The sequence below is a fragment of the Pinus tabuliformis genome, chromosome 4_2 (assembly GCF_031772625.1).
Source record: "Pinus tabuliformis cultivar Carrire ecotype Pingquan chromosome 4_2, CPIR1, whole genome shotgun sequence".
In the NCBI taxonomy this organism is placed as follows: domain Eukaryota; kingdom Viridiplantae; phylum Streptophyta; class Pinopsida; order Pinales; family Pinaceae; genus Pinus; species Pinus tabuliformis.
Genome location: NC_142304.1, coordinates 257,646,883 through 257,672,571, shown reverse-complemented (window position 1 = coordinate 257,672,571; position 25,689 = coordinate 257,646,883). Strand labels below are relative to the sequence as shown.

General features: G+C 37.1%; 1 protein-coding gene across 1 annotated transcript; it reads right to left on the bottom strand.

Annotated features, from left to right (window-relative positions):
- Positions 1–1,030: 1,030 nt before the first annotated feature.
- Positions 1,031–24,889, bottom strand: LOC149168973 (putative clathrin assembly protein At5g57200). Its single transcript, XM_089428494.1, has 15 exons — positions 24,594–24,889; positions 24,430–24,499; positions 23,915–24,012; positions 20,444–20,582; positions 13,077–13,207; positions 12,883–12,975; positions 12,648–12,698; positions 12,216–12,281; positions 12,031–12,096; positions 11,641–11,721; positions 11,416–11,496; positions 8,558–8,719; positions 8,365–8,440; positions 8,089–8,210; positions 1,031–1,721 (listed from the first exon to the last, which is right to left on the bottom strand). The coding sequence occupies exons 1-15, from the start codon at positions 24,684–24,686 to the stop codon at positions 1,317–1,319; spliced, it is 1,734 nt and encodes a 577-aa protein (XP_089284620.1). The 5' UTR covers positions 24,687–24,889; the 3' UTR covers positions 1,031–1,316.
- Between the last annotated feature and the right edge of the window lie 800 nt (positions 24,890–25,689).

Genomic DNA, 25,689 nt, shown 5'->3' with positions numbered 1-25,689 from the left:
TAATGTCTGCACTCATTTTCAACAGGAGATGTAATTATCAATAGCAAGACTGATAAGCTGTGCACTAATGAGGTTGCCGCGTATGATGCCTGGTGCAAGTCCCAGGTGACTTCAAAAGAATGGATACCCCTCGAAGTTTGTTGCTAGTTTTTACAGATAAAGATGACATAAACTAGAAGTCCAGCCCACTCTCAAGACAACACCATAAAAATGTTACTGAAAATTTAGGTTCAAGATTTTTGTGTGACACATTTTCATCTAGTCATAATAATATAACTAGGTCATCTAGCACAAAGGTAAGCATATAAAAATAGTAGCAATAATTTTCAATAATACATAAAAGGAGGTTGTTTCACACCATTGCCACATTGCAGTTATTGGTTTGATCCCCCACTTGAACCTTTCGTTAAAAGCAAATATTCATAATGACGTGTCCAACAAAAAAAAATGGACAGAATACCAAAATATAAATATCACAATTAAGGGCAAAAAATTGGTTTCAAAAATCTCCTTGCAACAGGCATTCACCAAAACAATATATATATATATATATATATATATAAACAAAAAACATCATATCAGTTATAATCTTCAACTTCTAACCAAATGATATCCAAAACCTTTCCAACTAATTATTCTTTAAACGACATGTGTGTGAATATTTGAAACGTCATTATTTTCCATATTGTGCAGTTTGTTTACAATTACACAGTTTCAATATAACTAAACGTTTGCACACAAAAGGAAGTATTGTTTTGGGATCACTGTAAAAATCTGGATGATAGCCCTTGAGATAAGGTTATTGCCTAGTGTGTAAAGCAAACCAGATTACTATAATAATCAGACAATTTTCAACCATTTAATTTCTAGAAACAATTTTACTTACACAACTCAAAGGATAACTTGGTCCTTGTATGAATGCTAACTGCTACTAAATCACGATTCATAACCACAGAAATAAAAATGGAAATATGGCAGGCTACATGAGGTAAATATGTTGAAAAGTACAGAACACGCATTAACGAGAAGGTAACATGCAACGACAAAATAATCCCGAATTCCTGCTATTGTACAGTATACAATCAGTTGTCCCAAAATTTGTGAATATAATCAAGCTCTATTAACGCAGATATCTATGAACGTTTCAACCACCTAACTGGCACAATCTGCCAGCTGGAAACCACTCTGACCAACCTGTGAAATCACAATCTCAACCATATCATTGGGAAACATCTTTTACAAATTATGGCAGATGGCTCTATAGCACAATTTCAGCATGCAAGCTACGAACAAATGATAAAGATTTTGCTTTATGTTTACAGAAAGCCAGGGTTTCCAAATGGATTATTCTGATGAGAGCTTTGTGGAAAGGCCCCAACACCATGAGTATAATGTGTTTCAAATGGATCACCAAAAGGGTTTGCAGACTGGGGCATCGTCGTCATTGTTGGTGACACTGGCATCATCTGCTGCGGCTGTTGATGAAGCACCATTGCATGTTGCTGCTGGGCCATGGCTGCCATCTGAACATTGGGAGGTGGTGGAACATTGTTTGACATGGAAAATGGGTCATATAACCCTGATGACAGCACAGCGTTAGACTCAAAAGGATTGTTCCCATATTGGTTGCTTCCATAGCCCCCTTGTCCATTGTATGCAGGTTGCCGAACCATTGCATCTTCATATAGACTATCCAATGTGAGCTTGTCAAAGCCACCAGCCTAGTTGCACAGGACAAACAAAACTTAATGGTTGGCCTTACATAAATTAAAAAGATATCAACATTGTCATGTTTAGACAATGAATGGCTAAAGATCCAACAAGATAATAGATTGTATACAATATTTCAACTTCCATGGCCAAATATGCAAATGTCTATAACATAACACAAAGATCACCCAAGAAAGGTACACATAACTGAAATTATTCATTCAGATCTCATGCAAGAGCCCACATAACTTTACCATGTCTGTCATTTAAACTCAAAAGGAAACAAGCATTTACTTAATATCTAGCTGGGTCATGGCCATTCATTGTCTTGTTATATACGATACTTCAACTTCTATAACCAAATATGCAAATGTCTATAATACAACATACAGATCAGCGAAAAAAGGAACAATTAACTGATGTTATGCATTCAGGTCTCCTACAAGCCTACATAACTTCACCAAGTCTGTTATTTAAACTCAAAGGAAAATGAGCATTTTTACCCTAATGCCCAAAATGGTATCACAGGTGATAAGAGATGACACAAAATCAAGCTTGCCAATAAAATTGAACGCTCAATTCTGAAAAAATTATATATTTATACATGTCAGGTGGTGAGTGGTTAGACCTATACAATCTTATGTTGGAGTAAAGGTCATATTGTAACAATTTATCTATGGCAAATAAACAAATGATAGGTGAGTTTCAGTCAAAGAAATAAGCAGGTTGACACTTGGATAAATGAGGTGTCAAGCTAAAATTAAATGGGTTTCTGAGACCTTTTATCTGGAACCCCTATTAAAGTTTAGGATTTTGTATTCCTTCATCAGTGCAAGATGCTTTACACTTTATGCTTATTCCACTTCACTTTCTTCCAATAACAGGATCAGAGATGCTTAGCCCTCTTAATCAGGGAGATTCAGCCACAGATCTCAGCTCATGCACACCATGCCCTGCCCTGGGATGACTAGACCGATTACTTCATACTTGTTGATCTGTCTGATCGGAGCAACAAACAACAAGCAGAGTTTCCAGAGCGCACCAAAGAGTAGGATGGTGAGACCGTAGGTTTCTCCTCAGCCTGCCCCCTTGGGGGACTGCCCGATATTATTGAGAGCAGTTTGGAGGTGTCAGTCCATAGTAGATTAGGTCCAAATGGATCTAGTGTAGAGGATGCCCCACCAGTCAGAATACCTCTCAGATCAAAAGAAGCAACTAGAGAACCATTTGGAGTTTCCTTCATTTGACCTCGGATGTTAGGGATATCCCACTCGTACACCCCCTTTGGCAGAGAAGGCCCTCCTTGTGAGCCAATAGATTAATCAATTGATATAAAAGATCCCATCATCATTCAGAAAATTGGATATATGGAGAAGGATTTTTTCAACAAAGAAAAATGAAATACCAAGCTTGATTAATTGTTTTTTCTGCCCATCCACAATTCATCAATTAAACACATGAGCTAAAAATCAACACTCCACGGGGATGTGTCCCCCAAGGCAGGGGATGCACTTCCCACGTTTCCCACACTCTTGGGACAAGGAGATGCCTAGGGAGACATTTCACCACGTCCCCCTTTTGGAAAAACTCACGGAAACACCAAGGGATTCATATGGATGCACATATATATTTATGTACTTTTTTCAAAATTTAAATATTTATGTATTTTTGGGTCATCCGGCTTCTTTCTGATTCTTGAACTTGGGGTTGACCAGTTCGATGACAAGTTTGATTTTAATAACACTGCTTCTTTGTCCATTGTTCAATTTCAGTTTTAACTTTTGAGTCTTGACTCTGGATACTGATGACCTCAAACCGATTCTTTGACTCGTCACTCTTTACTATTGAGTAATTTCATTTTACTATCCCAGTCTTCAGGCTTTAGCATCTACTATTTTGCTTAGTACTAATCAGATTCTAGAATAATGAATGATGAATTTAAACCAATGTAGATTCTAGAATGATGAATGATGAATTTAAATCAATGTATACAATATTTTACTATTTCTATTTCAATGAATCATTTATGATGTATGAATCAATATATTTTATTATCAAATATATATATATATATATAGATAATGAGACACACACACACACACACCCCAAGGTCCCCCATCCCCCCTGAATTTCTCTAAAATTTGGGGGTGCTCCCACACATCCCCCCTGTGCATCTCCATGTTCCCGCATTCCCCTCTTCTAGAAACTTGGTGGAACATTGTTAAAAATGGAATCTAATGATAGATTGTATCCCACCCCTATGCAATGGCATTTTAAGCATCATAGGTTATTTTTCCGTCATATGGATCAAGTTTCCCTAACAGAACATGGTAATAGCCTAGATAGTTGCTTCCTTGCAAAAAGAGGTCACAGGTTCAAATCCAGAGGTGTGGTAGAGTATGTACATTGTACACCTCCATAGACTTTAGTAGTCAAATCATTCCACGGAGGGAGGTCCCTTGTCCAACAAACAAGGGAGCCTCATACACCAATTTGGTGTCTCGCTTGCTTGTGACCTTAAAATTAGATTACCATCATCATCATCATCATTATAATTTGATCAATGAATCCTGACCCAATGAAAAGAAAATATGCAAGACTGGGAGATCATAGAAGTATCATTGTCCTTCAATCCAAAGGAGTATAGATGTCAGTACTTTGAAATAGGAAAAAAGCAGATTGTTAGCCAAATGCTAAGTTACCAGAAATGCTGCCCCCAACTCCCAGAAACGTCGTTTGGCATTTCTAATACGGAGACGCATACAAAACGGCTTGGAAACAGCATGGAAATGTTTCTGCCGCATTTCACTTTTTCAAAAACGGCAGCCTGAGGTCGGAAACGATTCAAAGGAGTTTCAAGAAAATTTGATCCATTTCCAGAAAATTTGGATACGTTTCCAACAATTATGGATATGTTTCCAAGTTTCCAGGATTCCAGTTTTCCAAGTTTCCAATGTTCTAGGCACTTTATTGCAGTGTTTTAAAAAACGGCCGGCTCAGAACCAACTCGGCCGAGTTGGTCCGAGCCAGCTTTGGATTTTGTGACCCGACCATTGAGCTGGTTCGGCCGGCCGGGTTAATACCAAGCTGGCCGAGTTGTTACACAACTCGGCTGGCTCGGTATTAACCCGGCTGGCTCAGCCAAGTCCTTATCAACCCGGCCAGGTTACGTACAACGGCCAGTGAACCCAAAAAAAAAGGCTTTTTTGGATTTTTGGGGACTCCCTGGGCTTCCCTACCTGACTCATGGGTTTCCCTGTCTGACTCTGATCCCTAGTATTGATATGCTATTCATAGTAATGTTAAATTCTTAAAGTAAAAGTGACATTCTCCTTAAATTTTACTTAAATTTTTAACATTACCATGAAATGACTCAGGATGTTTGAGAGCGGTTCCAGCCTCATTGGATTTCATATGGAGAAAGTAGAATTTTAGATTTCATTCAAAATCCAGCAGACTTATCAGTTTTTCAGGATTTCAGGATTGGGGGATTGCAATGTTTCCATTGAATTTTGTTATGTATTAGGGTATGGAACTCGTATTTAATCAAGAGCACCAATCCCTCTATGTACCTTGATGTTAGTGACATTGGTTGTCGAACTCCTCTAGGGTTCGCTCCCAAACCGGGAGCTTCTGAAAATGTCGCTCCCGCTCCCGTTTTTGCTTTCACTCCCTCTCCCATTTTCGCTCTCACTCCCCGCTTTCGCTCCCGCTCCCAAGTAACACTGAGCCAGATGATGTTGGCAACTCTAGCAGTAGTCAATAGTACTAGTCACATACTTTTGTTGTAGAGGCCATTTCTAGCCTCCTTGGTTATGTGTTTTTGTTTTGATCTCTATATCATCATCGTGTATGTATTGGACAGTGCACTGGGTGCCATTTTGATATAATGGATATATTCATGAGCCTACTTTGATCATATGTTGTCTTCTATCTATATTCTAATGTTGTGTGTTTGGAAACATGAATGAAAATCTTTAAAATTATGTGTTTTTATAAAAAATAAATATTTAATGTATTTTTTACAATGACCGAGTCATTGAAATCGAGTCGGCCGAGTCGATACCGAGTCGAAGTCGGAGTCGGAGTCGACCCTCGGCCGAGTCGGAGTCGGAGTCGGAGTTTTAAAACATTGCTTTATTGCAAGAATATATTCCAAGTTTGTTTGTCTAGAGCATGTAAATGCAGCTAAATTCTTTGCAGACCTTATATCCACTTGTAAGTTATTACAGCTCATATGAAAGTGAACATTTATTTTGAAAAATGATTCATGACATGGTAGAGGTATTTGCCAACAAGTTTTCAACAATGCTAGATCTAAAGGATGCAAACCTGGAATTTCGAATGGAAACTCATTAGGTATCTATGAAATCAAGAAGGGAAGTTGTTACCCACAAAGTTGGCTAGTGGAAGCAGTGTCATTGCATTAGGTTAAATTTCTCAGCATTTCTTTACTAGTATCATACTTCACAATACTTAATTGCTTAAATAATGGCATCTTGATTCTTGGTCATATGATCAGGTTGTGAATAAATATATCCAGCTTACTTCTTTCTATGAATTTCAGAGCATCTCCTATTGTAGCTACTGGAATACAGACCAATTTAAAATGTGTAGACGTTGTTATTTACAATGATTAAATTTACATTATATTCGGTGATACTAAACAATATTTCTATGTCATGACTCCTTTAGAGTCTAGACAAAGATATTGTGCAACATACTATTTACAATTCAAATTCACTATGTTGCCTTTGTGTTAGTGTTGTCAAATTCATTAGAAAAATATATAATTTCATGAAGTATGATGTGACTCTGAAAACAATCTCATATTCCTTTAAACTGTGAGTGGGTTTTGACATTTTAATCAAAGGTGCCAACTTGAATGTTATATAATCACTGATGATGATGATGACAATGTTTATACTGAGTTGATGATGATGATTTGTTTATGTTGAATTCATGATGATGATTGTGTATTTTTAAATATAGAATCTAGATTCTAAAGACTAAAAGATGAATGATAATATGAAATTTTTATTATATATATATATGCCGTTTCCTTGCCATATCGTATCCAGATTTTTTTAAAATTTGCCGTATCTGTGTTTCAAACCCCGTATCCGTGTCCGTTCCCATATCTGTTCCAGTGCAACTTAGGCAAAATGCCTAGAGATCAAATTCTTGAACAATTATTTATAATGCAGTCAACCCAATATTATAGGTCATGTGACTCCTTCAGATTAAAAAGGATCTCTTTCTCAAGCTGATGTTTTTTCATTAGTAAACATCCTATTATTAGGCTGTCCATTGAGATCATTGTAAGGTTAAACCTCACCATGCATGAGTATGCTCTACATCTGTGGTGTTGCATTCCCACTAACTGTTGCACCCTCTCTCTGGAACAAGACAGAACATCCCATACACAATCTAAGGTCTCTCCAAACGACCTAATTAGGAATTGTGTTCACTAATCCACAAATAGCTCACTACTTTGCACTGCAAAATGGTAATGTAGCAGGCAGCACATTAGAACTGCATGTTAGATATAATTTTGAAAGCTCTTATGATGAGTTAAGATTAGAGTAAAGAAAGACGCACCAAATGAAAATGAACAACTCAAATCTCCATCCAAAATAAAAGATATTTTATACCCATAAGTATCTGACTAAAGTATTCGAAGTAACTAGGACTACATCTTCCTAAAGGCTAACATGGCAATCTAGTACTTTCTACTACTAATCTTGTACATGAATCAAAATTGCAATGATAACTTAGGATTTTCTACTATTAATCTAGTTCATAATAAACTTTAGGACATGATACCCTCATCACCATGGCATCCCTCTTTTGGTGCAGGCAAGCCAAATTTCCCATGTATGTAGAACCTTACTGAGATTTCACAAGAACATACAGCATTCAACTAATTTGAATATAAGAATCTGAAATTAATAAATTATGTACACCATAATTTCTGTAATTATACTCATAAAGGAGCATGTCTGATACTTCAAAATTATACTCATAAAGGAGCATGTCTGATACTTCAAAATTATACTCATAAAGGAGTATAGATGTCAGTACGTCACAGTTAATACCAAATTTTATTTTCAAAATTTGAACCGTCAAACTTTTGTCAAACTTTAAAGTCATCAAACTCAAACACAAACACAAACCAGGTGACTTACGTTATAAGAATATCCCTACAGCAGCATTTGGAAAGAAAGCAAAGGATGTAAATTTCAGTCAAGTGTAACAGACTTTAAGCTGAAGCCATCAAGTCAATTGACAAATCCAAGCTTCAAAACATATCCCAATAAATTATGACTTGCAAATTCTAGAGCATCTGTACAAATTGAATAGGGACAGTAACCTTACCAATTTACTATCAATCTGACTCGAATTGTTATTGGTGGGTGTAGTGACCAGGGCCAATTCCCACCCAGTACCATCTAGTGCCATGCCTGGCATTAGATTAGAATCATGGGATGTTTGAGCACCTATGCAAAAGTAGAACAAAGAAACAAACCATGTTTAATCAGTAAAATGTAACAGAATCTTCACCATCCACAATAAATTGTTTCATTATTTGAACATAAATGGTATACACGAATCCAAATAAAACTAACAGTAGTGTCTAATTAAAGCCCTTACCGGATGTAACAATAGCTAAAGCCAAGGCATTTCTTTCCTCCAGTGCCGAGGGATCAGGGTTCACCTCAGTTAGACCCTATACAAAAAAAAATGAAATTAATGGATTGGAAAGGTGATACATAAATTACAAAAAAAACCAAAAAGAATTAGGGAAAAAAACAAGATATTTTTATATTTGGTACATAATATATACCAGTAAATCACCAGTCTCTGCAGAAGATACTGGTACAATAGCACTTTCATGCAGAGGAGGTTCAACTTCAACCACTGGAGCTTCCTTTTCTTCTTCTTTTTGGTCCTCTGAAGGAGAGGCTTCTTCAGGTTTATAGGTCAGAAGATGTTTCTCCTGAAATTCCTGATATAGATAACTTTTTTCATCAGGACACTGAAATTCTTCCAGGAATACTGGAAACATAGGCTATATCTGAACTTAAAAGACGTTACTATTAACAAACAGTCTGTAAATTCTCATGTCACTGACAATTAAAATAAATACTAAAGCGATCATTGCTGCTGAAGAGAGTCTGCTAAAGGTGCATTTACTATAATACTGAATTAGTATCACATACATGATTTATATTTCAGATAACCTTGAGGTCCCAACCTGAGCCAAACATCTTCATCAAACATAACTCCACGTTTTTCATTTGCATTCCTGGTATAAGTCTTTAGAATCTCAGAAAAACAGGCTATGGAATGTCCTAAGACATTAATGTAAACTAAAAGCAGATTCTCCTAAAAAATCCCAAGCAATTTAATGTGCCTTCAAATGGAAGGACAATAAATCAAAAATATGGCAGTCAAAGCACTGAAATATCTATGCAATAAAGATTGCAATAAAGATGAGAGAGCATCTAGGAGAGGTGTGCCTTAGAAGAGTGTGCCATGCAACCACCCAAGAAATTAAGTAATATTTACCGACTAGGAGAATGTGCCAAGAGTGGTTAGACCTCATCAATAAACTAACATATTCCTCCATACACAATGTCATAAATATGTCCAACCAACCCAAAGAGAGTGTGACTTAGAGAAGTGTTCCAACCTCTCCAAGAAATAAACAGAATAACGCATGGCCTGGAAACGGTACCCAAAAATGGGGGCACATCACAAAAAAGCCTCAAGCAACTCTAATTAACCACTCCAAATGTGAAACAAAGGCCAATGAAGTAGGGTTCCCAAGCTATTGCCCTTAATCTAAATAAATTAAATTAACCATTGAATAGTGATATCAACCTCAACATGTGTGCACAAAGGTGAATATTGAAATAAAACCATAGTACCCCTCAAAATAGTCATCAATTGATTAAATCACAATGAACATGTGTCAATGAAGCACTCTACTTGAGAGTTCTACCATGTATATAAAAGACTTCCTCCCAAAAAAAAAACCCACCATGATAAGAACAAAACATAAAACCCAACCTAAGGTGCACCACCACCAAACTATTACAAAATCAAAGGTTATCATCTAACCTTAGGAAAAAGGTTAGAGCACCATCAATCATATATCTAGTACAACCCCTCTTACTCAAATTTAAATAACACATCAATAAGGGCGCTAAGTTCTAACATCATCAAACACATTTCTCCCTAGGTTTTCTTTCTGGGTGACGTCTAACAAATGTTACATCTGTATTCAAGCTTCTTTGATCCATAATGAATTAAGCAAAGTCTTTCGGTAGAAATCACATAAGGGAAATTTTTGGCCGGCGCGTTTCGAACCAACAAGTGTGGTTCATCATCTGGTCCTGACGATGAACCACACTTGTTGGTTTGAAACATGCCGGCCAAAAATTTCTCTTATTTGATTTCTACAGAAAGACTTTGCTTAAATGTTACATCATTAAGTCATATCACCTAGGAAAATCCCACATAGGTAATATGAATCATTCCACCATAGCAACATCATAAGAGGGCATAACAAATTGCTAACCCATCCAATCACCATGTGTGTTCCCCATCACATATTCAAAACATGAAGACCATGTAGAACACCCCCTCCTAGTGACATCAACATCATACATCAACACACCAAGTCACTAGGAAACATCAACAACATCTTGAAACATCTACCTCCTAACACCATCACCTAACCCATTGGGCAGCTTAGGCCATCATCTATATCCAGGATAAGCATATATAACAAATCACATCTTAATGAGATTGTATGATCCACAACCATCCGTAAGTGCCACTGAGTAGTGATCAACAAGGTAAACACATGCAAGAAGACCACCAAACAGTGAGCACAATCATCCAAGGAGAGTGAGACTCCCCCAAGCCAAAGACCTCAAAGGAACCAGCAGCAAATTTCCATTAAATGTAATGAAAATCACAAAGTGGAACCTGGTACAATGTGAGGTGTAACAGGATCCATGGAAAGATTTATCGTTTAAAAACCATAATTTCCATGGAAAGATTTATCGTTTAAAAACCATAATTTATGGAAACGATGACAAATTAACCTCTTCTAAACCTACCTACAAAACAAGATCTTCCCCTCAGTTTACCAGTTTGGCGGGGTCACATTTCCAGGTGTTCCTGTTTCTGAAACTAGTACATGTTTGCATGTTTCGTGCAACTAAGATGCAGATATATGCCAATGTTTATTTTCTTTAGAGACACCCATAACCTTACACATCACTCTTCTTAGAAAAGCATCTTGCCTACGACCAATGGAGCAGGAAAGCCCAAGAAACTACAACATATAAAACAATTAAAATCATAGCTCTGCAGAATTTATAGCCAATGAGTTAAAACTGGTCTATTCAAGGTTTTGAAAATGTCTAAATTTTAATATATTAAACCTGTTTATGCAACATAAGACAAATAAAACAGAACCAAAAATAGTTTAAACCACCAGGAAAGCATAAAACATAGCATCCCAACAGGCCAATGTTTAAAGTTACATATCTACCAGATTCAATTCACAACGCAACTCTAATGTGTAATGTCAAATTTAAATAAGATAAGATGAATTCAATAACTATAAACATAATTGAAAATTAGGATAAAATATAGTGTGAAATCTAAAAAAACAATATTTCTTACCAGCACCTCTCTTGCTACAGGAACCACACGAGGAGCATCTCGAATATATTCTTCCATTGTTGACAGAAATGACTGAGGTGGCTGCATCAGGGATTGAAATGCAATGAGACTATGTAGTTCACAACATGCATTAAGCTAAGTTTCTGTACAATCCAGTAATATCCCTGACAGATATGAATCTGTTCCCATTTACCTTTACAGAGAATTTTCAGATGATTCACATACCTGACCCAATACTGGGAACTGGAAGTTTCGGGCTAGTTCTAGGCCTTTGCAAACTTCATAAAATTGAGACAGACTCTCAGCCTGCATGAAAAACCTACACCCATTATAATGATGGTGGTTGAAAAATCATCTACTCTTTCTTCCATTTAGAAAATGCACGACACATCTGCCTAATTGACTTTTGCAGTTGCACTCCACTGTCATACTTCATGCTTTTATTTGACAATGACAAACTTAACTGTAGCCTAATGGTCAAATATCTATAACTAATCAGGCAGCAAACATAACAGTTGCAGCCAGAATATTGACCAATAGACTAATTTGATGAATATATAACAAAAAATAGACAAAAAAGATATTCAAATAAAATTGACCAGAAACACCAGATACCTGTTGACCAGCCCTCCTGTAAATATCAAGGGCCTTGATGGCTTCGTGCCTTGGCATCTCAAAAAACTAAAATCAAATAATAGGCATTAATTAAAACATATCCTCAAGAAGAAATCTGCACACATTTTGTATGAAGATATTGAAAATTAAAGATAAATGAGACCATAAAATGCAATTAATGATACCTTGTCCACCATATTGATAATACCATCATTGATTGCACAATAAATCTTAAAGCTCTCCTTCAAGACCTACACACATATGAATAAGCAACTAAACGGTAATATAAAAATGCACAGAAAATGTAAACCCACTGCCTTAAACTGCTTCATTTCTGATTACTTGCAAGTCGTGTCATTGATTCACTTTGATAATATGCATGGCTACTTCAATCTCAGAAAATTCAGACATACAGATTTAAAATGAAAATTCAACCAACTCTTGAATGACAAAAAAATCCCAGTTAGTTACAAATACTGCAATTTAAAATCTTCTTTCATACTCTGTTCTTGTCATCCATATATCAGTTGAGACTCAATAAAAAACATATCTTCATCAATCCAAGAATGTAGATTGTAGGATCATCAGCAAACAAAGAGAATGAACTAAACTCTTACCAATGCCAAGGCATATTGAATGACATAGTTGCCAACAGCCGCTCCCTCGGGCTGAAAATAATGGCTAAAATGTGATTAAGGCAATCAAAACACCAATGAACAGACTAAGCTGAATAAAAAAAGTTTGAGAAACATCCATAAGAAGAATGCAATTTTTTGAAGAAACACAGAAGAAATAGTGGAGTTACTGATGGATTCCACCAATTGTTAAAAAGTAAACACTATCACACAGTACCTGGCAGCCAACAAGGCGGTATAGCAACTGTTGCAAGGCAGGCAAATGCTCTAATAAATCCTCAGTATCCAAGTCTCTGGTTCTGCTATGACCCTGTGAACAATGGTAAAACAAGATGCACATTGTCAACGTGATAAAAAAAAGGATTAAATATACTTTATATTTAAGCCTACATACGCCATGGCACTGCATACCTTCTCCTGTCCATTTGATGCTTTTGATGTTAACCGCTCAGCTTCTACATCATACTTTAAAACTCTAAAGCACTCCAAACGCTCTTCCAAGAATAACGCATATGTCCGAACCCATGCAGAGCAGTCCCAAGCTGCAAATAATAACAAACAAATTGCTAAAATATCAATAACATAATACCGTGACACTGCTCAGAGTCATTCATATGCATAAAAACAAGGAAATTTATGATCAGATCACAGAAAATAATCCTGGGGCTGCACCCACAGAAAAAATCATTTCTCATATTATAAATTGTTGGTGTTATGGTGGCAATATTGTCTCTGTACCATGTCAGTGGCCCTCTAGTGGCCGACATGTATTACCATTAATTTATAAATTGAGTACACCTTTCATGATAAAGTTTGATGATTAACATTTATGCCGAAGCCAGCCTAGCATTATTTCCCACTCTTGACACATGTATACATGAGGCATCTCAACGTCAATTTGTATCATCCAGCATCAAAAATGGTCACCTTATATCATATATCAGCTTGATTAAAAGTTAAAACTCTGATCTGCTATCTCCAAAGGTTACATAGCCAGTGGTTTATCTAACAGCAGCACATGTTTTCTCAGCTTTTAGTGTGACCATGACTTTCCATACGGTTTGCAACTTTGCAGCCCTCATGCTGCTTGTTTCAGACAGGTTCAAGCAGTTTAATCAGCATAATTGACCTCTTCAACGACTTCCCTACAGTTTTTACTTCAGGTTTATTTTCAAGATGCTACAGATTTGCCTCTCCCTCCCATGGTCTACTTCCATAAGCTAAAGCTCACCTTCCTCAGCAGGTAGATACAGCTCAAGCCCCTCTGAAGTTTACCTCTCCTCATGAATACAGTGAACCATAAGCAAAGATTCTAACATTTTCCTTTTGGATTTGTTTGAAGAAATACTCAAACCTGTTCTGGTTCATTTTGATTTTGAAGGATTCCTATAGGAGAGTTGGTAAGCTGGTGGGAAGGACACCCAAATTCAAATCTTCTCCACTATCATTTTATACTACGAAATTGGAGGGTGGATATTTCTTTTGATAAAGTGACTTCTAAGTTCTATAGTTTAAAAAGGATAAGATTACTTTTGTTTAGAAGGTCACTATACTTTTGTGCATTACCTTCTCAAAGGGCAGCAGTATACATTTCTTTCTGCACTCTCTTTCCTTGTGTAGGCACTCGCAATTTCTGTGGCCCACTTGGATGTTTGGTGGCAATGGTTGAGGTTGTTTGCAGTCTTGATAGAGGTGTTTGGATCATATGTTTTGGATTACTTCCACTATGGCTGCTTCTGATGAGGAAGAATTGCTTCTTCCAAAACATCATAAGAGGAAGAATTTCTCCAAAAATATCATAATAAGAAAGTTCCTTCATTTAAAATACGATTGCCAAACTTTATGAGTTGGATGCTTAAAGCCTCAAATACATAAATGTTAATAAGAATTGCATCGTGAGGAGATTGCTTTATTGTGAGAAACTAATATCAAACTTCATAAAGAGGTTGCTTCACTACAGGACACTAATGTCAAGCTTTATGAGGAGGTTACCCAATTGCAGGATGCTACAGCCAATTTTCAGAATTGCTCCAAAAACACTGTAGTAAGAAAGTTCCCTCATTGAGAATACTATTGCCAAACTTTATGAGTTCGATGCTTGACTACATATATGTTAATAAGAAGCTTATGCGGAGAGGCTACTCTATTGCAAGAAATTAATATCAAGCTTCATAAAGAGATCGCTTTACTCCTGGACACTACTGTCAAGCTTTATGAGGAGGTTACATCATTGCAGGATGCTACACCAAACTTCATGAGGAGATTTCTTCACTTCATAATGATAATGTCATAATATAGAGGAGTATCAAAGCTTAAAGAAGAATTATGACCCTCTTCTCCTATGATTGATCAAGAAGGACAAATCTATTCAGAATTCTCAACACCCCAATCAAAACCTTGAAAAATAAAATAAATATGTTGATTGCACTAGATAATTACAAACTTTGTTTCATCTACTTAGTATGATGAACAAGTTGATAGATAGACATTTGGACTAATAAGATGGAAGAAACCATAGCTCTTGCTTGCCAAACACTCATGGATGAATATGAGGACAAGGAAGCAATATTCGACACATTGCAAGAGGAAATTCAGTCTTCATCACAAAGTTCTCTTTCCTCTATGCAAGAGTAGATTCAATGTCTATGACATTATTCTTTTTCCTCTTGTTTTAATGCATCACCCCATGCACTAGTTGCTACTCTTTGGCCATCTCCAGCAGACAGTAGTACCACCTCAACATCCAAATCCATGAGAACACCAAGGAACATTCAACCTCCACTGGTGAGACCTTGCGAAGATGTCACCTCATAGCTCAGGTCAGTTCACTCAGCACTAGCAAACAAACAACTTCCTGCCATGCTCAGTAGTGAGGGGTTCCATATAGGCAACAAGATATACCATGACCCAGCTCCTCTGGTCAGCCATCTAACAGGAGTTCCCTTTCTTTAACCTCAAATGTTAAGAAAGACAGATACTGTGATTACAGTTTCGACAAGAGACATGCTACCCTCCCCTTCTACACAGCAACACTGGGATGTGTTGAGGCCCCCTCCAAGATTTCCTCATATTTGACATTTCTCTTCTTGGCCCAGGGATTGTGTATTCTCATCAGTGACATGATTCATGTATTGGCATTACAGTTTTATACACTTTGGCTTTATAGCTTAGACTGTAAATTAGATCTAACTGGCAATCCCATTGACCTTTTTATGATCCCTTGTTGGACATATAAACTTATCAGTTATCTAATCGTATCTTGGTATTGATGGGTTTAAGAAGCACGCTAGAGGGATTACTTCAGCAAATGGGTTACATAGGTAGTCGACTTAGTAAGCATGGATATGTTATAATCATTGCTTTTGAGCCTCAGATGAGACCAACAAGCACAGGTCTTGGTTGTCTTGCAACTGCATTGCCAAAATGAGAGTTATCTTGATTCTTCTACCACTATTATCTGTAGAGATCAAAACTGCACCATATGATATTTTTGTTGGCAGCGATTTTATCATTTCACAACTTTTCAACAATAAATGATTATATACCAACGAATAATAACCATTTGCAGCATATCAATAAATAGAACAACGCATCATGAAGCTATCATCACATCAACAATACATCAAGAAGCCATCACATCAACACAAGGAGACACAAGCTTTTACGCGGAAACCCATATGGGAGAAACCAGAAATTCTTCATCTTCTTTTCCTTCAATTCATTACATCGATTTGCAAGCACCCACCCCCAAGATATGCAAGTTGCTACTTGCGGTAGGCTACAACCTAATTAAGGCACCAACCTTGAAAATGTGCAAGCAGCAATTCATTGTAAGCCACAACCTGATCAAGGCACCAACCTCAGTTATGTGCAAGCTTTAACTTGCTATAGGCTCCTTCTTCAACCTCTTGTGCGCCTCTTTTCAAAATCATTCAAATTGGATCCACCTGCTCTTCAAACAACATAAATCTTCAAATTGAATAACCTACATAAATATTCAATTGAATAACCTGGTGCTGTCATACTGTTGTCAACAATCCATCATACCCTGTCCAAACTCTGTTCCAACTTGCTCATCAATCTAGTCACATAAACCTCATCTTGGAACCTATTTTTGCCATAATTACTCAAAATCACTGCAACTTGCTCATAAACCCCTAAGTCATATAACAGAGATTCTAGTCATCAAAAAATATATCAACAAGGTTTTTCATGCCTTCAAAATTGTTCATCTCCAAACCCTAATTGCCATGCTTCTTGTGGAATCCAATTTGGACTTGAAATGAGTCCAAAAACCCCCAAAAACCATATAAAATTAAAAATCAAATTAACCATCCTACAAAATGCCCCTTTCAGGGCACGTTCTATAGAATGGGTGCTTTTTGATTGAGAATGTACAAAATATCTATTTCCGGCTTCCTAACAATTCGACAAAATGAGCATTGGCTGCAAGACTAAAAAAAATAGTTTCTAACCTGACAATCATCAGGGGTCGAACCTAGATCTCGGCCAACACAAGATAGACCCACAACCAAAAGGCTCACGCTCTGTCGATATACCATCCCACAAACTTTGTTTTATTGTGATGATCAACTGAAGAGAGCGTCGGCATTCAACCCGTGGTCGATCCACAACCGAAGTTCAACTATATATATATATATATATATATATATATATATATATATATATATCACCATTCATGTGTCTCGGCTTGTAATGTCAATCATGTTGTACCATTGATTTCAAAGCAATTCCCTCTGGGCTCGGATCATAGACAAACAAAGCGATGTCCTTTGGGCTTGGACAAGAGTCAATATTGCACAGGAACAAACACCCCTCAGGCTCGGCCAAACTATACTGCAAAAACAATGCCCCTCGAGCTCAGCCAAACAACAATGCAACATTGCCCCTTGGGCTTAGTCAAACAACAATGCCCCTCGAGCTCAACCAATCAACAATGCAAAAACAACAGTGCCCCTCAAGCTCGGCCAAACAACACTACAACAACAACGATGCCCAAGCTTGGCCAAACCACGTTGCAATAAGAACGACAATGTCCCTCAGGCTAAAGCACTACTGCAACGAAGAATGACAACTTTTCGGGCTCAGCACAAAGCAAAGAACTAGGCCCCTTCAAGCTAGTCACAACAAACTGCTACAACAAAGAAGGACACCCCTTTGAACTAGTCAAAACACACTGCTACAACAAAGGACACCTCTTTGAGCTCAACACAAAACAAAGAACTACGCACCACCGAGTTGGTCACAACACATTGCTACAACAAAGAAGGACGCCATGCCGAACTGGTCATAGCACACTACTACAACAAAGAAGGACACCCCCCCAGGCTCAACACACAACAAAGAACTACACACCACCAGGTTGGTCACAACAAACTGCTATAACAAAGAATGATGCCCCTTCAAGCTCAATCGCAGATTATCAATGAACCATCTGCCAACATAACCAATCGCACCAATTAACCACAAAGCTTATTTGTCGTCGACTCGTCGAACTCATTATCAGTCCATTATGTATTGAATTTGTGTTTCTGTGGAGCTCAATCATATGTATATATACATAATTATTCCAATACAGCCGACTTTAGCGCTTGGTCTTTTACCCCATATGACCACGCCATGTGACCCGATCCCAGGGGTTCATGGTTGTTCGCACGATGATGTCAACATGATGTCATCATAGTGCATGGCAGCCCGTGAGGGGCCCCATGTGTCACCCATATTTGAACTACTAACCAAGAAAAATACTTAGAGTCCACCTACCACATGGCAACACCTAGTGGCGCAACATCACCTGTTGACATCTTATCCTTTGTCCTATCAACCTCTACCACGTGTCATGTCAAGAATGGGCCACTGTGGATGTTAAACATCGTGCAAGTTTACTCACCTATTGTCATTCAAATATGTAGTAAAACGTTGATTCCATCCAATATGGGGAAGATGCACGACATTTAGTCATGTTAAACTTCATGCAATTTTCCTTGATATCCACCATAGACTTGACCACCAAGTCACAGATCCACCCGAGAGTTGCACACATGTTGATATTTGGGGGTTTTGCCCTATAGTTGTAAGCTCTCAATAATTGTTGATTTTCAAATGGCCATAGCTTCTCATCCAAGAGAAGTTTTCCAAAGTGTCATATGTTGTTGGAAAAGTCTCGATGAGGACTACACACCCATGTTGTTTGTAAGATCGTTAGGGCATCATAACCTTGTCAAAAACTCAATAAACTACATACCTCTTTTGACTTCGTTTGATGAAGGCATGCAAGATATCTAGTTGCCAAACTGCCTTCTTTGAGTCATGAGCTGTACCATTGTTGTCTTGGACATCTCTTTTGACATCAATGACAACACTAAGTGCAACTTCTTCTACTACTACACATCAACAGAAACTAGAACACCATCATCCACATCTCATCCATATCGACATAGTCATCATGGTGATAGAGGGGGCTCTCACTCACTATCCAAGTATTGACATTCTTACTGCCACACTTATTGGTATGACAGAAATACTTACAAAATGATAATGAAGCATAGATGAAAAAATACTGGATTCATACTGATTATCAAGTGTGTGATTGGATTGATGATTGGTCATGGCAACATTGTGCTCTCGTTTGAGGACATCCATCATGATTGGTCATGGCAACTTTGAGCTCTTGTTTGAGGACATCCTATCATCTAGTTTCCTCCACCGTACAACCATTCAGTCCCAATGGTAAATGATTTTCATTGCTCCTTTTTGCACAACATATAGTGGAAGACACATTGTTTATGGTAAGACCAATTTGTCGCATCTGCCATTAGAAGCACTTGTTGAGCCTTCAACAGCCCTCTTAACCAAAAAGGACTTGGGTCAAGCGTTATGGTTTGGTTGCTTGAAGAGCTCTTGTTGATCTTTGAAACTATTGCTTCTATATCATCTTCAGCAGATACCTCTCAACTTCAACATGCTCTTCTTTGTCATCATCATTGTCATTTAGTGAGCCTTCTTCAAGCCTTTGACTTCCTGACCACTCAAACATAAGCTCACTTGCAAAAATTTTCATTTGCTCCATTGGTTTCTAAGAAGTTCATGTTAAGCGTTTTGGATTTATTAGAGGCTCAGCTTTGAAGGACTCTAATAAGTCCTTGTCTGCACACTGCTAAAGGTCAAATTATTGTCATCATTGATCATGATTATATTCCCTGCCTCAAATAAGCATTAAGGGGGGAAATTATTGTAATGTAAAATTTAATTGGTCCAATACTTAAGTGATTATTTATTGGCTTTTTTAATGGTCAACTTGTGTTCTCAAAGATTGTCTTTATGCAACATTTCCTTCTCTATGTCTCAAAGTCAAGCTTAAGGAGGGTTGTCAGTGTTATGACTGTAATCATGTCGTGGTGCTATGTTAGTGACCATCTAGTGGCCAGCATGAGCTCTTGTTGCATTACATGAGTGCCCCTTTAGTAATAGAATTGGGCTTCCTCCTATGATAGCTAGCATTTATGCTAGAGTCAACCTAGGGTTATATGTGTGTGTGTGTGTGTGTGAAGTGTCCCAACCTCATATTTGATCATCAAGAATTAAGCATCAAGCATGGTCATCTTCTGTAATGTATCAGATTCGCTGAATATAGTCAAGTACAATTGTACCCATGCATATCTTATGCCTCTTGGATTTATTTGTGATTAATATATCCAAAGGGTTACACCCTAAAATATAACATAAAGATAAGTACTTAAGTTAGAGCTGCATCTTACCAATAGGACTTGAGTCATCCTTGAAATTGGATAAACGAAGAATGTGCCCTCTAAATGAGAAGTTCAATAGCTCTTCCCTAAATGTAGGATCTCCCTCCCTTAATGTTCTATGGATAACTATCAATGTCTTCAATGCAACCTGCACAATGGCATGCAAGAACATCAATCAAGCAATTAACATCAATGACATATATAGTAAATGCAATCTGCATAATGGTATGTAACATCATAAGTGAAATAACATTATTGATCATCATATACAAGACATATGCCTGCATATTTGATGCTTAATAAAACAACAAGAAATATATTTCATAAATCCTCCTTAAATTTGAAGAGCACTGCAAATTATTGAAACACTACACACAATTCAAAATCCCTATGAGCTGCTACCAATTTCAAATATTCAAATTCCAATTTTAAGATTCCATCACCTGTACTTTATATATTATTCACAGAAACTCTGTCAAAACTTGACTTTCAATGAATTTTTTACTTCATTAGCTACAACCCAAAATTTCATAAAACAGGTCCTTAAGGCTTATTGCAATAAAATTGTTGATTTCAAAATTCAAATGTCACAAATTCTTTGAAGAGCATAAATTCCACATTTTATTTTCATCTAACAGTCAATACACTTGTCTCATTCAAACAAGGACTCGCTCTAAGGCAGACTTTTCTAGAATCTGTTGATGTCACCATGACATCATCCTTTATGAAAAGAGGGAGGCTATATAAGTAAGAGAGCTGTTTAAATTAACTTATATTTTAGATTCTAGAAAAGTCTGGCCTAGAGATTGTCCTTTGAAGAGCATAAATTCTTTGAAATTTTGAATAGTCTGCCCTAGAGAGAGTCCTTTGAAGAGCATAAATTCTTTGAAATTTTGAATAGTCTGCCCTAGAGAGAGTCCTTGTTTTTCATGGAGGCTGTTGCCCTCCAGGTTTCTAGCTCATCCCTTCAGAAAAATTCCATAAAGAGTTAGTTACCAGGCTCATCTTGAGCTCTTATTTTGAGGTGCACACCACTGTGAATTAAAACCACTCCCTTAGAAGCTTCATGCACGATGGGGAGCTTTACCTTTGGTTGCTTTATCAGCCTTGAAACTAGGAAACTAGATGATAGGATGTCCTCAAACATCGGCCTAGACAGTTTTATTGGCCTTGTCATAATTCTTGATAGTTTTATTGGCCTGGTTGTGATTCTTGACCACAAGAATCCAACCATCATCACTAGCAATTGGTAGTATAATCTTGTGAGCAGTATTCAGGCACAAGAAACAAGTATTTGGCATATTGATATAGGGCATGGATTGACAAAAATTTCTACCCTCAACCTGAATAATCACATACCCATTCCAAGTTGTTAGGCAGTCAACCTGAACACAGATACATTTGTGGGACTTCTGAGGATCATAGCACATGAAATCCCTGAGGAGTTTGTCCAAACAGTCTAGAAATGACTAACAACTCCACCCAAACACGGCAATGGAATTCAGTTAGCTTATAGTACAGAAGTTTTCAACCTATCCAGAGAAGACCACTTGACACTAAGATGTTTCACAGTTTTGGTAGACCCACAAAGTTCAAACCAGCACTAGTAAATTGGAAGGAGTTGGCGTTCAAGATCACAAACAGAAAAAAGCCTTGGATCCACGAACTATATAGCATCCAGCTTTTCTCTAGCCAATGACATTATCATACTTTTTGAAAGGACCATACCAACAACATACCCAAACAATAGATTATGAGTTAAGCTTGGTAAAAATATGAGGTTCATGCTTCACACAATGACTCATTACATTGCTGCCAACTGCAGACTCAAAATCAAACAGGAGTGTTGTCACTGAGCCTCCCACTAGCCATTAAGACATGCACCTTGTAGACTGAAAACAGTGCCACCAAATCCTGTCAATTCTCATTGCAGACCTAGGTCCAACTCTGGGCCAACAAGGAGGTTGTTGCATCACTAAAGATCAACAAACAATTCACCTAGCTCCTGGAACTGATAAACAAGCTCGCTTCCCATCTGCAATCCCAAGCAAAAAAAGACTACAAACAAATTATAACTCCAAGGACAAAAGGATAAGCAAAATACACCCCAGGCTCCTAGAAATGTTAAGCAAGTTGACTTCCAATCTGCACTCCCCAACAGAAAGGACAACAAACAAATGACTCCAAGGACAAAGGGATATACAGAATACACCGCAGGCAGAACAGCCTAGCCACAACTTTATATGGGTGAAGAAAATGAACTTGAATTTATAGCAGCTAATGCTCAATTCTATGGTCTTTTTTTCACTTTATTCTCTTTTATATCGTACCACCACGTTACCTATTTAATTGTAAAATGCATATAACTTTTTCAATTCAATGAAATAACTTTAGAATTTAAAAGAAAAACAACCACGAAAACCCTTTGTAGGAAGATCTCTACGCATAAAGCTCCCAAATTTGATTCCTTAATACACTGTACAGAGTAGATGCCACAAAAAAAACAAGCTGCTGTGACAGGAACATGACACAGTCCCTATTGGAGAAGCTTTGCAGAGCTCCACCAAAAAAATTGTTGGGAGAAACAATGTGCATTTATCATTATATAATGAAAACACGATAATGACAAAGGTATTGGACATAACAACATCAACTTCTCATTCTTTGTTTTTTCAAGTGATACATAAAACCTTGTACAAATAGTGGTTTCGCTAGCATAACTGAGAGTTCTACATGTTGTAATGACCTGTATGCTTAAAGAAATGTTTCCATGCAGAGTACCATAGTCACGACATCCCCTGAATTTCCAAACTGTTCATAGCTTCACCTGCTTTTGGTTGGCATCTTACAAATGAGGCATATTGCTGTTGAAATCAAAGACTTTACTGCAAGCAAGTAGAAAGCGAAGGTAAACTTCATCGCAGGTTTTAATGAGTATAATTAACCCATGTGTTGACACTTTATGTAATTATGTTTTGACATTTTCTCTTGTTTATTTAAAGTTCATATTAATAAACATCATTTATGACTGATTTGGTAGTTTAATTCAGAATTTTTTTTAAAAGGTGTATTTTACTTTTAAGTTATTATATACATATACAAGCTTTTTGTCTAGAACAGCACACACATTTAGGCGGGGTATCCAGGGGGATCATTTTCCAAACCAGAGATGTCTGAACTGTAGATCCAATGTCTGAACTGTAGATCCAGATTGCATATAGAGAATCAGAGTATTCAACCCACTGAATGCCCATGGCTTTACCATAAATCCATTTAATTGATACTGAGCAGAACATGCAATCCAATGAATACAGAATAGAGAGGATACTGAGCAGAACATATGATAATATATCAGGGCCACTTGCCATTCCTAGGTAAAGTCCAACAATAGTGCACCACTCCATCTGAACTAGTAATTAATAAAACTTACATGGGCATACTGCTTGTGGCAACAGGAGAATACAAATATAGTAAGCATACCGTCCAGTTATGAGTTTTGGCGAGTCGCCTGGCAAGAGCATGTATACAGTAAGCTACATCCGCCCGAGGCCGAGCTGATGAGGTCGCCAGAAAAAGTTCTGCAACATCACAATAAAACTCTCAAAACTACTAGTTTATTTATAATCCCCAACTTTTACATTAGCATGCCAAGATGAGATCATGATCCCTTAAAAATATATGTTTTACCATGTAAGGATTAATCCAATGGATAGCTGAATCACTGTTCAATCAAATACCCACAACCAAACAGCCAAAGAGAAGATAAAACAGAATAAATGGAAAGAAGAATTAGGGTCAGTTCCAAGGACTGTTTTAAAAAGGCAATTTCGATTAGATCGACTGCAGGTTATGCTATTAAAGGAGGATTTAACATAACATCATGGTGTCAAGGATGTGGCCCTTGAATTTAAGGGATTTAGCAGGATCATATAAGGGTTTATGTGATGTCTTGTTATATAATATAGCAGGCGGGCATGAGAGTCAAAATAACTTACTTTTGACGTGCCTTTCCTTTGGAGGACACTCGACATGATTAGTGGCCTTGACCACAGCTACGTCCAACTCCTGCAAATCCGACGACACCACTTTTCTATGAATTCGATCGAAAAAGAAAAGAACCGAGAAATTGATTTGAGATTGAATCGAATGAAATTTTTACCTTGTAATCGCTATTGACCTTGGCGAGGCCAACTTTGGTGGTGTCCTTCAATGCACCGTAGGCCTTTCTCAAGCTCTGCTGCATCGTTGCCATCGCTCCAACCACCTAATTGTTGTCGGTAATCTCTGTTGAAGTGGCAGAAACCATCAACACCGATTTAGTTATCTCAATCCGATCACCAACTGCATTGGATGCTCAGTCAAATGGAATTCGATTTATATCTTCTCCTGCTTTCTCCTCCTCGGCCTGCCCCTGTACACCCCAACTCCAATTGCCCATTTCTCATCGCATTCCTCCTTTTATATTCTTGTCCCCCTATTTACCCTCAAGCCCTTTTCCATATTTCTTGGATATTACTTATTTGTTTATTTGAGTTTATGTACAGTATAGGTTAATTAATGGGGATTTTTATTTTTAATTAGAAAAAATGATAGAGATTTATAAGTAATTTAAGCAATTTCTTTTAGTGAGTAATCCACTAGTGACCACGAAAGATGTATCTTTTCTCTAACCACTTAAAAAAAATAAAGAAGTGTCATATAGTATAACTTTACTATATAACAGTAAAGTTAAATTAATATTTAAAAAAAAAAATATATTTTTTAAATAAATAAATAAAATAGTAAGTTTGGCAAGATTATATTTTCATTATCTCCAATATATCACTTCGATTTACGCAGAGAATTGAACCGATGACTTTACATTAAAGAATTTTTCACCAAAACACTCAATAGTGGTCTATCCAAAATTTTATAGACTTAAATAAATAATTTTAATTTAATTTAAAAAATAATTTTTAAATAATATTACAATAATAAATGTATTTTAAAGTTATAGTAAATCAAATATAAAATTAATATATAAAATGAGGTGTGAAGGTTATGGATGGTCAACTACTACATGATCAACCCAACTATAGAGTAAAATGAGGTGTGAAGAAGATGGATGGTCAACTACTACATGATTAATAGAGCTATAGAGTAAAATGAGGTGTGATAGGAATTAGTATTTCCCCGCCACTGGCCACTTTTTATTGGGTAAGGGCGGTAATAAATATCATAATATTACATTTTATCCAAGATTTCCCCCATTCAAT

What these genes read in the sequence shown, in the direction of transcription:
- LOC149168973 (XM_089428494.1), bottom strand. Translation starts at nt 24,686, where the DNA reads ATGGCAACGATGCAGCAGAGCTTGAGAAAGGCCTACGGTGCATTGAAG. An exon ending in TTATCAATATGGTGGACAAG is followed by an intron (nt 12,097 to 12,215) that starts GTATCATTAATT and finishes ATTTGATTTTAG; the next exon opens with TTTTTTGAGATGCCAAGGCA. An exon ending in TTTAGCTATTGTTACATCCG is followed by an intron (nt 8,211 to 8,364) that starts GTAAGGGCTTTA and finishes ACTTTTGCATAG; the next exon opens with GTGCTCAAACATCCCATGAT.